This window comes from Diplotaxodon limnothrissa, linkage group LG20 (genome assembly GCF_057381915.1).
Source record: "Diplotaxodon limnothrissa isolate DT_005_m linkage group LG20, D_limnothrissa_male_GT1.1, whole genome shotgun sequence".
NCBI lineage: Eukaryota > Metazoa > Chordata > Actinopteri > Cichliformes > Cichlidae > Diplotaxodon > Diplotaxodon limnothrissa.
This window is the reverse complement of record NC_140615.1, coordinates 25,875,984-25,891,882: the sequence shown is the minus strand read 5'-3', so window position 1 is coordinate 25,891,882 and position 15,899 is coordinate 25,875,984. Positions and strand designations below refer to the sequence as shown.

General features: G+C 39.8%; 1 protein-coding gene across 6 annotated transcripts in view; it reads right to left on the bottom strand.

Annotated features, from left to right (window-relative positions):
• LOC146611023 (serine/threonine-protein kinase WNK2) overlaps positions 1-15,899 on the bottom strand; it is a 39,685-nt gene that overhangs the window by 20,405 nt on the left and 3,381 nt on the right. For 5 of the 6 annotated variants that reach the window (XM_085345661.1, XM_085345664.1, XM_085345662.1 and 2 more), the window contains 8 exons: positions 5,795-5,967; positions 5,493-5,713; positions 5,229-5,386; positions 3,222-3,310; positions 2,598-2,817; positions 1,410-1,689; positions 1,209-1,324; positions 18-920 (listed from right to left, as the gene is read on the bottom strand). In XM_085345661.1, coding sequence (XP_085201787.1) covers positions 18-920; positions 1,209-1,324; positions 1,410-1,689; positions 2,598-2,817; positions 3,222-3,310; positions 5,229-5,386; positions 5,493-5,713; positions 5,795-5,967 — 2,160 coding nt within the window. The remainder of the gene's footprint in view (positions 1-17; positions 921-1,208; positions 1,325-1,409; positions 1,690-2,597; positions 2,818-3,221; positions 3,311-5,228; positions 5,387-5,492; positions 5,714-5,794; positions 5,968-15,899) is intronic. The other variant, XM_085345663.1, reaches the window with a different exon arrangement.

The window sequence follows — 15,899 nt, the reverse complement described above, 5'->3', positions numbered from 1 at the left end:
TTTTTCTTGTGACCTACCACTCCTACAGCCCTGGTAACTTGCTGCTCTCTGGCACAGCATCTGTCTTCACACTCCTGGAGAGGTTCGTGGTCCCCAACAAGACTGCTAATCTGGAACTGACTCTTTAGGCTGCAGTCTCCATCACTCCCGGTTGGACTGAGAGCAGCTGAAGAGTACAGTGATGAGGCTTGGGCAGGTGTGGGGGGACAAGGGGCTGCTTTGCGACTGATTATATTAAAGAGGGACTGCTGCAGCTGTGAGAAATTGGAATAATCACTTGAAGCCTTCAGCAGTCCATAGCCAGGAGTGCTCATCATTCCACCAGGTGATGGGTGGTGTCTAAAGTCACATGGACATTGGTGCGTTGGCATGACAACAGAATGACAGTGGTGCCTCCAATCTTGTGACCTCAAATGAAGCATAGAAATACATGCCTGGCACACAGAGCCCCTGTGCATCGCAATATGGTGGTTGTGATGAGAGGTCAGACTCAGAAGACTACTAAGGTCAGAGTGCCTTCGTTCAGTTGGCACAGGAAGTGATAATGTCTCTGATGGCGATCTGATGTTGATATCACTAAGTCGGCGGTGGTCAGTAGGTGAAGAGATGGGGGAGACTTTGATTACTGGCATAGCACTCTGTGGGGAAAACCCTCCATAAGACTCTGAGTGCAGCTCAGCAGAGCTGAGTTCTGACTGTTCTGGTACCGTTGGGTTGGGACTGACTGATCTTTTAGACTGAATGAGGGCATGCAGTCGAGCAATGTGGTTTGCCCTTTGAATGTCAATAACAGGGGCACTTCCCCTCCGGCCTTCAGCTCCCAATCGAGCCCTGAGCTCTGGGCTCAGCGTTGCCTCCCACACTTCACCCTGTTCGCAGTACTGGGGTCGATCTGTCAGAAAATGGCTACTGCTCGGGCACTGATTGAGGAACAACCCAAAAGCAAAACATATGTTACTCAAAATAAACAGGGCATAACAAAAAGAATATGATGATGTGGTGAGGACAAACAAACTTGTTCACAAAGACAAATGACTGTATGAAAAATACATGGGCAACTCTTAAATGTGTGAATAAAGCATGTGTGTGGGTGTTTGTGTGTTCAGTTTCAAGGTCAAGTGCGTGTTTGCTAGTTCTAAATAGTCTATGTTTTTAAATAAAACTGAATGCACATGGTCCACCAGGGTGTGTAAGCTCCTGATACAGACCTGCTGTGTTGCCATAGTAATAGGCTCGAGCAGGGACTGGTAGAGGACACTGTGCTGGCTGCTGTGGGAGTCCGAGTACACTGTGGAGCCCATGCCACTGTCAAGTGTGCTGTCTGCTGCAGAGACACATAAATCATCCACTCATAAAAAAGTCAAAGATTAGGCTTGTGCTTCGGGGTAGATGAGAACAGAATCTCTTACATGTTACTGAGGTGGCACTGGCTGTGAGGTTATGCAGCCTGTTGTACTGGTCTGCCTCTGGCTCTTCTGGTTCCAGCACAAGGGGCTGCCCTACATGTGGCACCCCAGCAGAGATGCCCTGAGATGGTGTCATCTGGGTGCTGTGTCCTCCTTCACCCTGATTCTCTGCAGCCGCTGCAGACACTGTGCGCTCTCGTCTCCATTTGATCAGTGCCACACGGTCCCTGATCGACTTTCCCACGGTCTTAGCATCACTCTCATGGAAGAAGCCAGACTCCACCTGACAGAGAAAAGGGAAGAGCATGACTTCCAGGATATTTTTAGCAGTGAGCCATGTGAGGGAAGAGAGGGTGCATATAAAAAGGGGAGTGCACGAGGCAAAAAGAAGGAGCAAGAAAAGGAAGGAAGAGAAAATCTATTTTAAGGGGATCAGAGCAGTGGGGAAACGTTTCCTTTGTCTGCTGCTTGGCTCACTCTTCACAACAGAACTGTCTGGTCTGTTACATCAAAACATCCGTCTTTCGCTCCAGTGTTTACATGTGATGTACAAACAAATGCAAAAATGTTGTGCTATGTACTGCACTGTTTCGAAGGAAGTTTCATCAGGAAAATTTCTCCACGTTATTCTCGCTAAAGGTATGACATCTGCAGTTTTACTGTGTGCTACCCTTATTTTCCTCTCAAAGTCTGTCTTCGGCTGAAGAAAGGCTTACAATGACAATGTTTACATTCCCTACCTGAAGATAACCCAATACACTTTCTCCAATACCCCTATTAGGGCACTTTTTCTATGGTGTAAAAGAATGTTAGACAAGTGACAAAACAAGAGTTTGAGTAATGAAAATCATAGCTCCCACAATGAGAACTGTCCATTTTTTTCTGGATCTTGTTTTTATTGCTGGGCCTGTGGAAACCTTATCTGATTGCGTTCACTTGAGAAAACTATGTAAACAAAAAGAAAAGAATAGTACTATATTCCTGGAAGTTATCAATCTTAGCAATCTGCACTATATAAAACCAAACACTAGAAGACAATAAGCCTCTAAGAAATGCAAAGCATAAAAGTGTGGTGTCAAAAAAAATTTAACGACAAAGAAATAGAAACCATTTCTAGTACTCAACATTCAGATTTAACATTTCCATGTATGAAAAGAATTCTGTAATGTATAGCTAAAACCATTTACTCACCATTTCTTGTGCGACAACCTCAGGGACCTCCTTCTCCAGGTCAAATGTAAACTCAATGGCCCCACTCTCCTTGTATTTCCCTTTTAACTTCTTGGGGTCCTCCACCCACAGTTTGAGAGCTATTGAGGACTTTTTTCCATCATCCTCCTCAGCTAGCTCCACCCTCACACCTGTGTCCTCGGCAAAAAAAGCGTGATTCAACAGATCTTTGATCGTGTACCTGGAAGCAGAAAAAGAAAAGCTCTGACTCCAGTGGAAAGATGTTCAAGATACAGTAAAGTTAACAGTGACACAGAGCCATTCATGGTCACATATTACTTGTGCTTCCCAGATCACCAATCACTGAACCTAATCATGATTCATTAAAAAATAAATAAATAAACAAACAAAAAAAGCCACAAGAAACTAATTAAACGTTATTTGCCCCAATGTACACGAACTAATTATGTAACAGAATTGAAAGACACCCCGCAGATATGGATAGAAACTGCAGTGCTGCTGAGAGCCCAGCTGTCAGTGCCACAGCAATGAAACGGGGGAGGTGAGACAAGGCATGAAAGACGAGAGGGCACCTTGTGGGCCCTGTTGGCTGGACGCTGGACATCGCCGGGCACAGTCACTCACCGTTCCTCTTTCTTTTGGCAGATGCACTCTCCAATGATCTCCTTGATTTCAGGATCCATGACCTTGTTGTAGCTGGCTGGCTTTACTCCCTGAGCAAAGGGAAATATAAGCAAAACATTATGGATATGTCATGAAAGGATGTCATGTTGATGACAAAACATAACAAAAGAGAAAAAAAATGAACACATGAATGGAAATTTCTTTTTTGTGATGCTCCACCCAAATCTTATCTTCTAAGTATCACACACTCGCTCTCTGAAAAGAGAGCCGAAAGTACCACAGCAGTGGTCAGTTTGAATTCATGTCAGGTCCCACAAAGCATAAAAACATCCAAAGGAAGCCTCACAAAAACTCCGGCAGCATAGTAAATTTCTTAAAAGTACAGCTCAAAGCACAAAAACCAACTCGTTCTCATACAAAGGCTTTGAATGTTCCAATTTACACATGTTAGAGCAGCCAGATGTTGTTTTGTAAACTACTATTACAGTCAGTTGGTCTAAATTCGGCTGTTTTGACTGTGCAGACGGTCCTGAGTTGTCACAGCTGGTGTGGTTTAACAATATATTTGATGCCCAATAGATTTTGAGCAGTTCTTCTAAAAATGGATGAATTCTGTCTTTTCTTAACATAACACTTCTATTTAGTTTCTTACAGGTATAATCTACCCAGTTATTTTTTTAATTGTGCAGCCAGACTATATAAAACGTGTGATATAATTAACTGGAGAAAATAAAGTTTCTGCATCAAAATAAACTAGATGTAAAGTATATGCATATATCTGGATTAATATTCCACCAATTATTCAGCTGGATGTTGTATCTCTTCAGGGAGTACACACAATGTATAATGCTATTAGGGTTTCTCTTTGATCAGCCTTCTATTAACATCCCACTGTGGAAGGCAAAAAATAGCAACTATAGAGAGCTGCACTGATGCTCCCTAACCATTAATATAGGTTGAGAGATTTCTTTAACAGCTACTAACAGGTGAAAGAGTCTGTTTTTTTCAGCTCCAACCCTGCCAAGTTTTAAAAGTGAAAAAACAAAACAATCAGTATTCAAAGCACTATGCTTTGCTAGCAAAGGAAGATGTACAGAAATACAGCCTTTAGGCTTCATCCAGAAAACAAAAGAAACTTGGACCCCCTGAGTGACACCATATGGCTGATTAGACTCTTCAACCAAGAAATTCAACACTGAGGAATCATCTACCTGAAAATGGTGCTGATTTTGTACTCTGAGAAATTCTCTGGACTTATTATCTGAAATGGCAAAATAAACATCCCAACCTTGCTATGCCATGTTCACAAAGCATGACACTGAATTATTAATACATTAAAGAAGTCACTTTCTTGCTGAACATTTTAGAAACCAAGTTTTACAGAGAAAACTTGGTAAATGAATATATGGAAAAGTCTTAGTATATGAAACTATCAACTTCTTAATTTTAATAAACAGTGCATTTATCACCTTAAAGGTTTTGCATTTAATACTGGTGACAGTTGATGAGCAATTAGTTCAGCCTCTTTTTGCCTGTATATCATCTTTTATTCCAAGCATATAGTCATTATGGTTCATCATATTTCTATTAGGGCTACTTAACATTCATTCATTAATGTTTAAATACTGGACAGATCTCTAGGTTTCTGTTAAAATCCCTGAGTGTAAGCCCATTTTTGACAAGTCATTATCTTAATCTTAATTTAACATTAAATATTTAGAAGTTCAATTTGTATGCATAATTAGAGCTCTGAGAAATTTTGACCAAAGTATGTTTTCCATGAACAGGTGATTTTGGTGGAAACATATTAATGTAAATGTAAAACACCATGCTGTGTGACCAGTTCCAGTGTACTGCATAACTGTAGCATCCCTGGTTTGATTCCAGCTGAAGGTCTTTGTTGCATGCTATAAGCCCTCTCTGCCCCTCTCCCTCTCCTTCACAGTCAGGCATCCAAAATAAATGCAAGAATTAAAAAAATAATAATAATTGCACAGCATGACTCACACTGGTAACTTTGCGGTAGATTTGAGCAGCATTCTGACACTCAGAATAGGGATATTCAGAGGTGGCCATTTCTAGCATACACATGCCAAAGGCATAGACATCCACAGCCTCGTCATAGTGTTCCTCATACATCTCTGGGGCCATGAACTCTGGAGTGCCTGCAGGAGCAGATGGAGAGAACAAGAGAGCCCAGTTGACAAATGACTAATACTTCTTACTGTAAAAACCACAAATCTGTCAAGTCACATGTTAAAAGTCTCCTACCTATGACACTCTTAGCAAAAGAAGCTGCCTTGAGTGTTGCCAGACCTAAATCCCCTATCTTTACTGAACCTGTAGGTCCAGTAATAAAGATGTTGTCACATTTAAGATCTCTGTGGATGATGGGAGGCGTCCTGGTGTGGAGAAAGTGGAGGCCTTTAAGGATCTGTCTACACCAGCTCCTTAACACTTTGGGCTTCATTACCTTGAAACGCTTTAGATAGCTGCATGAAGGAAAGGGAAACCTATTAGACCATAATTAAATGAGCAGCAAATTAAAAACAACTGCCTACATCCATACTCACGTTTTTAGCGTTCCTGACGTCATGAGCTCTGTTACTAAAACAATGCACTTCTTTCCTTTAAGCGGTGACTCCCAGAAGTCGTAGAAACGGACAATGTTGGGATGCTGGAGGCCTTTCAACATTTCTGCTTCCTCTTTAAAGCGCTGACGTTCCATTTTAGAAAGCTTACGATCCTATAGGAAACAACAGATGAAGAAATGATGACTATCAAGCCCCTAAAAATAACTGTAAAACATATTTGCTTCACAAAAACTACCAGATGGAAGAGCATCCCATCATTCCTCCACATTTTAAATTCATGCTTCTAGTATGCTTTTGATAGTGGGAAATACGGAGTAGTTGAGGTGGAGGTTAGTGTCAGTCTCTGAGACATATACACATCTCTAATTAGACCATATGTGCGTCAAAGCACACACGTCACAAGTGTACGTGTGTGGGAACATTCAGATGAGTGTCTTTTTCAATCAGTAAGAACATTCTGCGAAATCTTTTGTTTGTAAATACATTTTTAGATGTAATATGATCAGATGTGACCTCTTACTTGCTAGCTTTGATTTGTCCAGGAACACTGAGGACGTGTAAAGAGAAAGAGGGGTGACAAAGCACAGCCGCTCCTGGGAGAATGAACCAAGGCATTAACATCGTCACACCCTCAAAATGCTATGGCTAAAGGTTATGTGTCATCGATCTCTGCCATCTTTCACTCGCTTTCTCACTCTCTCACCCTCTTAGTCCCCTCCCCCCACATCTGCAATCTATCTCCTTTTCTGCACCCCGACCACTCCCTTTTTCATCCCCGAGATCCCCCACAAACACAAAAAGCATCTTCTGTAGCTACTCTCTCACCATTTCTCAGTTCCTAGTCTGGCAGCACCATGCTGTATCTAGTGCAAGGTTGTGGTTTCTTTCCTGTGATTTTTTTTTTTTTTGTCTTCTTTTTTTTTACTGCCACTACATCAACGACTTATATAACACACATACACACAGTGAGCTGTGTCTAGCAGCAAGACCCCACCCATCACAGAAACCGACGACACTGATGGTGGAATGCAGTGAAAACAACCTAGCGGGATTTAATCTATTCAATTATTCACCCAAAGTCAACTTCCTTCTTAGATGAAACTGCAATTAGAAAATGAGCATGAATAACCAGAAAAATTAACAACATTGTGATTCAATGTGTTGAGGAGTGGATTGATGTGATGGATAAGGCTTGCATGTATAAGAATGTGGCATGTCAGGTTTTTTTGTGTAAGTGTGTATGGTGGTGATGGTGGTGGTGAGGGGTGTGGGGATTTTCACTGCACTCTTCTGAAGTCCCATGAATAATTCAGTTCTGCAGAGAACTCTTTCTACTGAAGCAAGCTGAGCAATGAAAGGCTTGGGCTGGCTAAGTTGGGCTGGGTTATCCCCATGTGCTGTTTGTTGCACAGGAGCACCACATGGTCTGAAGCTTACCTGAAACATAGGTCTAAAAAAGAGCAACAAAGAGGAATGAAGAAGACTGCTTAAAGCTTGAGTGCTGCAGCTTTCTTTCCTTTAGGCAATTCCCCCCCTCCTCTCCCCAGATTACTTCCTTTACTGCTCCCTTGCTTTCTTGATCTCATCTTTCAGGAAACCTGCTGCTTTTTTCAAATAAGCCCCAATTCAGAGTGTTCCCCAAGCTCCAGTCACACTCCCCGCATCACCCCCTACATTTGCACCCTCACTTGTCTTTCCCTCTTAGCAGACACTGGGGTTTCTGCATAATTCAGAAGCCACATGCAGGCTGAGAGGCGTGGTTCACTGCGTCGAGAGTTATGTGCACTTATATGCTTTTGCGCACTGAGAGAATGGAAGAATGTCACTTTGAAAATCAATTTCCTCATAGCTACTGTGAGGTCTTTAACAAGTGTGACTCATTACGGTACATTTGCTGCACTACAAACAGACCATTTATTGTTTGTGTGCATGTATGTGCATGTAATCTTATCACACCTGTGCTTCATAGCAGAGCAGGTAACTGCTTGAGTGAGGTCAAACACACAAACTGAAAGCTACAGCAGGCAGCAAGGGCAGAAAAATAGATAGTGACATTATCAGGAAGGAATCTTTAAACCTGTTCTCTACAATGCTGCCATCCACTATATCTGTATGCTCACCTCTGTTAATTCCACAGCTCGGCTAGCTCATACAGCGACACAGAATATCAGAATGAGAAAGCAAACCACTGGGTTTTTTGGTGTTGGAAGAATCAAGTAATGGATTAAAATATTAGATCCAGGAACTCTGCAAGCTTATCATAGTATATAAATGCAGTGTCAAAATCATATTCTTGACCTAATGTCACATTAAGTAGGAATAGCATACTCCTATTGTGAAGGGATTGCCATCAGTCCAGCTACTTTACCTGAGGATTTAAGGATAATTATAACAAAGCTGTAAGAGTTACACTTCCTAATGAAAGGAGCTTACTGATTGTATATAAAGGGCTTTAGCCTTCTCCCTGAAGGCTACTGACATAATCAGACATACTTACATTTTTTTGTGGATCATGACATGAACATTCCCTTCGTCTGGATTTAAATTACACCGATGCAACGAATGCTACCCAAAATTACAGTATGTACTAGCATCAGGTATGACTCCAATTGTACCATTTTACATGATCCCAGATCTCACTACATGAAAAATTAATCCCCCATCTCTGATAAAAGATTCAATTCACAATCCATCTGAAAGCATAGAACAATGCTAAGGTTGTGAAGTGGCACATGGACTGAGTGGCTAATGAGTGGCTGCTGACAAATGTAGTTCACACACAGCTCCGTTCTGTCTGAAGAAATCTTATGACTGTAATTTTTTATAGACACCAATTCGTCTATTTTAGTTTGTCACAGTTTCCCCCAATGAGACAAAGTCTACAAGTTCTTACCTAATATACAAATATCTGAACTTACTGAACCAGTGAGATCCGCATCCTAGAGGATAAATGTATTAGGAGAGAAACAGGTTTATGCATTAGTCCTGATTATGCCAGCCAAATTACAAATTGTCTGGCTGTTTCTTTGCCACTACAACTTAGCGTTCCTAATTACTATTTCTGCTTTAACTAATTAACTTGGCCTCATCTTGATCCTTCGTTAACAAGGAGCAGATTAGCAACACTGGGACTCCATAGCCACAGTGTTATTGGGATTTGTATTCAAACAACTTGTCAACAAATTGTAATATAAAAAAGGACAGCAGAACTCATATTTACTGTCACATGTTTTTGTCAATAAATGAAGATAAAGAAATATTTTACATGAATATAAGTTATTTGTAAAATCCAGTAAAACTTGACTAGCATGCATACCCCAATATGCAGAAATCCCACAGCAAATAGGCCTTAGTATAGAATTTAAATGCCGCATTGAAAAGCTCAGGTTCAGTCTCGCTCACAATGATAATGTGACGCATTAACAATCAATACAGGTCATATTCCTTTAACCATAGCTACAGAACTACCTCCTTACTGCCACATCTTATTCAGTTCATGCAGACATTTCAACAAAAAATGTTTGGACTCAAGGGAAATAAACCCTGGTTGCCAGGCTGAGGCGGTATGATAATTTACTTGGAAACCCTTTCCACCCATCCTTAATAACAGATGACTACTGCAGTGCTTCCGATGCTGTAACAAAAGCTGGTGCAGGGTGAGCCATGAGCCAGCAGACTGCCCGCAGCTGAATTGTGTCCCATCAGTCATGACTGCAGGAGGCTTTGACCGGCAGCTGTGCCAGCTACCATTATCCCTGTATTCATTGTTATACACCTGCCATACAACCATGGTAAACCCAGGCAGAGTAAAATGGCATACCCGGCATTCAGGGTGGCCCAGTATAATGTTTTGAATAAGAAAAGGCTGGTGAAATATCTGAAAAGCATTCTGAAAGAGACAAATGTATGCTTCACCTAGCCTTGGGAGGGAGGAGTCAAAGAGGCAGAACAACATTCAAGATGAGAAGCCACTCCGATACTGTGGCAGAAAACAACAATCAGACTATGCCCAAATGATTACTTTGCTGTTTGGGCATCAAAAGTGTGAGCTAAGAAAACAGAAGGGGAGAGACAAGCAGAAACTATGCAAAATAAAAGCATCACAGACACACTGAGAACAGAAGAAAAACAGAACATAAGATACTAAATGAAATAAATGAATTGGGTGCTGATCATATTAAGAGCACTTGTGATTGTTGCTTGGATGTTTATGTGTATGAGTGTGACTAGCTGATTGTGACCAGCAGTTAGCCAAAGCAGATTAAAGCATAGAAACCTCCTATAAAGCTTTTTTCTGTGAAAACGCATAGGCTGAAAAGGAAGTGGTTTTTTTGGACACAAAGAAAAACATTTTACTAATACTCACTTATCTACTCAAGAGACCAACAGTTGTGTATGAAAATAGTTGAATGATTTTCAACATTACCAATGTCTAAGAAATCAAATACACATAAATATTGGGGTATATTCTTCATTACGACAGTCTTGAAAGTGATGCCTATTTTACAATTTAACAAAGTTGAGATCACTAGAAACAGACGGTTTAACAAAAAGAATCATCCGGTTGCAAAAGTCTATATTTTTTTTAAAGCAATGGACATAGAAGTTTGCAGTAAATTTTAAATACCTGGCTTAATATAAAATTTTATATACAGAACTTTCAAAATTCACAAGTGGTTAATGTGCCCCTCTCCAGTTGCACGAAATCAGATGTGATATATATATATATATATATACGGTATATATATATATATATATATATATATATATATATATATATATATATATATATATATATATATATATATATATATATATATATATATATATATATATATATATACATATATATATGTAAAATATTCCATATGTAATCGTGTATATATACAGATAGATATAATTACATTATTTATTATTAGATTTAAGCCAAGTAGATGTTATTTCATTCATTTCTAATCTGCTTTAACTGGTAACATTTTTAGCAGCATTAGCCTGTGTGTCCAGCCAATCCAACCCAAGGTACGACAGCTGGTGGTGACACTTTCAATACACTGACCCCAAACACTGATACTTAACGGTAACACGGTCACTCAGACCCATTGTAAAAACCATGGAGGAGCTGACAGAGTGGCTACAAATAGCTGCAGTGCTATGATACACCGGGTGGCAAATTTTACCCATCTGCTCTGAACTTCAGACAAATTCACAAATGTGTTCAGTGTCCATGTAAATGACTAAAGCCTACTGTAGCCAGTGTGGACCGGTGCAAGCCAGAAAGTGAGAGTGCGGAGGGTGGACAGGCTTCCACATGTCCTGCATCGTACAGACCACTGATGATGAGGGTTGGCACTGAGATAAGGACAAGAGCAATGATTTGTCGAGTAGAGCTGCCCTGATTTGAACTGGGTGGCCTGGCTAAACTCCCTGGTTTGACAATTTTAGAATCTGCTGCAGTGTTTGGAGCCACAGAGCCACTTAGACAGCCTTTATTCGGCATAATACCCTGAGCCAGACTAAACAAGTAAAATACCAGGAAGAAGGATTCCTACATTGTTTAATCAAAGAATTAGAAACTTCTTATAGCAAAGACAACAATCACATATTCAGTTTATCAGCACATTTAAAGATTTATAAATGAAATAAGCTCCCAGCATAAATGTTAATAGCAGTTTACAGTAATAGTAACTTAAGATGGAAGTGCTACAGTGAGCCCATTTGTTTTTTAGTCATTACATAAACAGCTTAGTAACGCAGAGGCCAACTAGAGTGAAGTAACCCTTGTCTTCATACCACAAAGCCTAAGCAGGAGGCCTTAACAGGATACAGAGGTGCTCCAGGTTTGTTCATACAAATAACCTTCTTGAATTCCAAAAGGGATTACTAGTCCTAATGAGCTGTTGTGACACTTTCTATTGTTGGGGGGGAGGAAAGAGAGCGGTCAAAGGCCATTTAGCTAAATGTCCTAACGTAAGGTGCTGCTCTGAAAGCTGCTTAGAGAATCCCTGTACGAAATGTTAAGGCAATACTACAGCGGAGGTACTAGCACAGCAAGTCAGATACAATATATATAGACCACAAGATAAAAACTGTGAAGACTGCAGCATAGCAACGTGTGTCAGCTTTAATAAAAGTCTAGCCAATGTGGCATTTAAGTCAAAACAAGGCTGCATACAAGAGGTCTGATAGCCACCCCTGTAACTGATAGACCGTTTTAGGCAAACCCTAATGTGTAGCTTCCATTACTGGTCAATTAACTAATTAATCAGTTGAAAATTGCTCTGCAGCTCCCTGATAAACAAATTTGAGTCTGCTTCGAACAGTTATAACATCAGTGCATGTTTCAGTGTGGGATATTTTATAAGATCAATAAAAAAAAAGAGGTATGGACCACAATATTGAACTGCAATGTGCTGAACAATACCGCAAACCTAAGGCTTTAAATCGACAAAATATCACATCTCACAGGAATTATAACTGATATGATTCTGGTTTTCTTAATTTTATCCACCTGTGTATAATGTAGCATTTTATAGTAAAAATATTAAAAATACTGCAACTGTCTCTTTAACCAAATGTTTGCTTAAATCACAGTAAAGAAGTTTTCCCAATTTTTTTAATCTAACTGAAAACATTCAAAACATTGTGTATGTCTGTGTATGTATGTGCTCCCCATTATCCCTCCTAAACATTAAGATAAAAAATTATTTATTCCTTTGCAGCTTTTCCTTTCAGACGATGTGGGACAAAGACCATGAATAAACCAACATACAAGGTGAGAGTTTTTGGGTAAGCATCATTTTACCAGTTAAGACATGCTGTGGATTTACAATTCTTTCTAAAGCCGTTTCATCAATAGAGTACATACACTTCAGGCCTAGGCTATGTTCATAATGATAAGTGATGGTTACTAGATCCAATTATGTTGCAACTTGAACCATAGAGTGACCAGCACACTGATTCAGCCATACAGCAAACACATTCAGATGCTCTCAAATGAATGGAAATGACTTAAATGAAAACAACACCAACAACAAAAAGACTGTACAAGAGACAACTATCACACCTGCAGCATGCAACTATACCACACGTCACACCAGTAGGCATATCTGTCTTTGCCATTGCTTTTCAGTTGACTTGGTGACGTGGGAATTCAGATGTGATGAAAGATGGGGGAACGGATAAGGCACTGCCACAGTGAATGGCTCTCCATGCTGCCCAGGGCCTCTCAATGCCAGATGGGCTGTAAACAATGACCCATTTGGGCATCTCCAACTTTGTTTACCTTTTTTTCATCTGTGCAGACAAGGAGAAGATGTGTTATTACACATGTTAATCCAGAGAGAAAGCGTGGTATCATCTTGTCAGATGAGAGTGCAATCTAAATCTATGATTACAGTGAAATCCAGCATTTGGAGTGAAGAAACAGATCTAGTGAGTAAGCTGCTGGGTTTGTTTGGTTCAAGAAATCCCCAATCTTCAGCAAAGACAGGCGGCCTGATAACACTGCCATGGCATCATTGCCAACTCTGCAGTCACAAGCTGAAAAAAGAGATTTAATCTACAAAATAGCTCACTGCCAAATACCTGAGAAGTCTGCAAAAGGTCAGAAGTAAACTGTCTGCAAGTGTGCACACAGCATTCAACACTAAGATAAAAATCAATACACTGAGCCACAAGTGGTGGAAAGAAAAAGTTTCCAAAGTTTAGAAAAATTCCAGAGAGCAATAATGATTAAGACAAAGTAAAAAGAATCACAGGATGTGTTTCTTCTCAACAATGAAAGGACTGAAAACAGGCATCCTTCTCTCACATTAACATCCTTGCATGAGCCAGGGCCATCTGTGATATGCCAGCAGCCTGGCACAGAAACAGAGATGTGGGGGAGATGGGCATGAACAGGAAGGGGCAGGGCTAAGGGAGAGAGACGAGGGAGGAAGAGAGCAAAAACAAACACGAGACCAGATTAAAATTTCTAGGGAGGAAAGCCATGTGACCACGGGAAGGCGAGAATACAGTGGAAAATCAAGAGTGATATCTCATGTTTCTCTGTCTTCCATGGGGGTATCTCCTGTTTTCCACAACAGTTTGCTTGGAACGGCAAAGCTGGCATCATACACATGCCACACGTAAGATTTTACCCCCATGTTGTTTACTCTGACCTACTTCAGATGCAAGCTTAAGACTTGCTGAAACCTGCACTTTATTATTTTGTTGAATATGACCAAAAAGATCTTGTGTGATTGTGGGCAGGAGAGCTCTGAGTCTGTGCAGCGATTTTTACCATGCTATCTCAGGGTAATAGTATGAAGCAAGCTCAACACAGCTAAGCCCTCTTTGCATTGGATGGCTTGGAAAAACCAAGAAAGGCTAGAAAGATAATGGATATAATGGTGGTTATAAACTGTCTTTAACCACGTTTTCCACGTGCTCGCATAAAAGACACTCACAAAACGAACAAATTGATTGGTGCCACAAAAAGGGTAAGAGAGGAATCCATCCATCCATCCATTCATTTTTTTTCCCACTTATGTAATTCAGGGTTGCAGGGGGTTCTATCCCATGGGGCAAAAGATAACGTATACCCTGGGCAAGTTGTCTGTCTATCACAGGGTGCAAGACAAGAATGATGGCAGAGAATTTATTAATGGCATAGTTTTTCTATCATATTTATCTTATCCAGAGCATGCCCATTGCTGGTGTTAACTTCTAACATAAAAGCTGCTCATTAGAACGTCATACATTTAAACATGAAACACATGAAGTACATTTGCACTTTCAGTGACAGATACCTGGAAATTACTTTGACTACTTTGAATGATTCATTTTACAGAATGAATATACTCTGTGATTTTCTGTAAATACCAACAGAATAAAACATGTTATTATCTGTGTTCTATTAGCTGTAATACCTGCAGTATAAAACAGGCTTAGTAACAAATACAGACCGAGAAGAGAAACAATTTTATGCGCTTTTACAGCTGATATAGACGATTCACTGCAGTCTTCAGACACATGTTGCTGTTCAGAGAAAAAAAAGAAATCACAGCTGGAATCAGAATAGAATAAATTCAAAACATTTTAAAAAACAACTGTTGAGGTTTTCTGCAAAATAGCTCAGCTTCCTGAAAGTACCAGCAATCCCACTTAATGGTGTATCATAGAGATGCTGGAAGAGACTGATCTGCCTGTACAATTGTGCTTCCAGCCTGTATGTGCTGACCATCCTGGTTATATATATATATATATATATATATATATATATATATATATATATATATATATATATATATATATATATTTTTTTTTTTTTTTTTTTTTTTTAAAGCAAGCTGTATAGTAAGCCAAAACAAGACCAAAGAACCCTGCACAAGAGCAATCATAACATCAGTTTTGGCACTGGCTGCTGTGCACAAAGAAGAAAACAGCTTGCATGCACCACCTGTGAGATGTGCAGTATATATATTACTATGGTGATCGAGTCAGGTTCAAAGAGCTCCACCTTGAAAAGTCTGCCTTTAGGCTCAATATACACTACGATCCTATTGATCTCACTTCTTAGTTCATCTCTCCAGTGATTTCATCCTGATTACAGCTTGACAGACAATAACATTGAGGATGTTGATAAAGCCTACTGAAGCTACTCCTTCTTCTACTTTCTTTAGGAGTAAAGAATCTCATTTCCCGTACTACAGTCTGCAGATTATTACAAATGCCCATAATTAAGAAGTGTGCTGTTGGTCTAACTGCACAATGCAGCAACTCTAAACTTAAAATTGAATTCAGACATTGTGTAATATAGCAGTGTAAATACACACTGAAACATCCAGAATGACAGATTAAACAATGTTCAAGTAACTTTTCCACAAAAACTTCAAGCTTCTCAAATGTAACTTTTAATATGTTTGCTTGGCCCTTTAAAAAATAAATGAAACACCTTAGAATTTAGACAGGACAAGATATCTGAAATGTCAATTAATCCAATTCTGTTTTATAGTCACTCAATCTATAAAACATCAGAGAAGGAAATTAATTGTCTTATATTTTGTATTCTGTGACCAACAGCAAAAAATCCAGAGTAAAAATC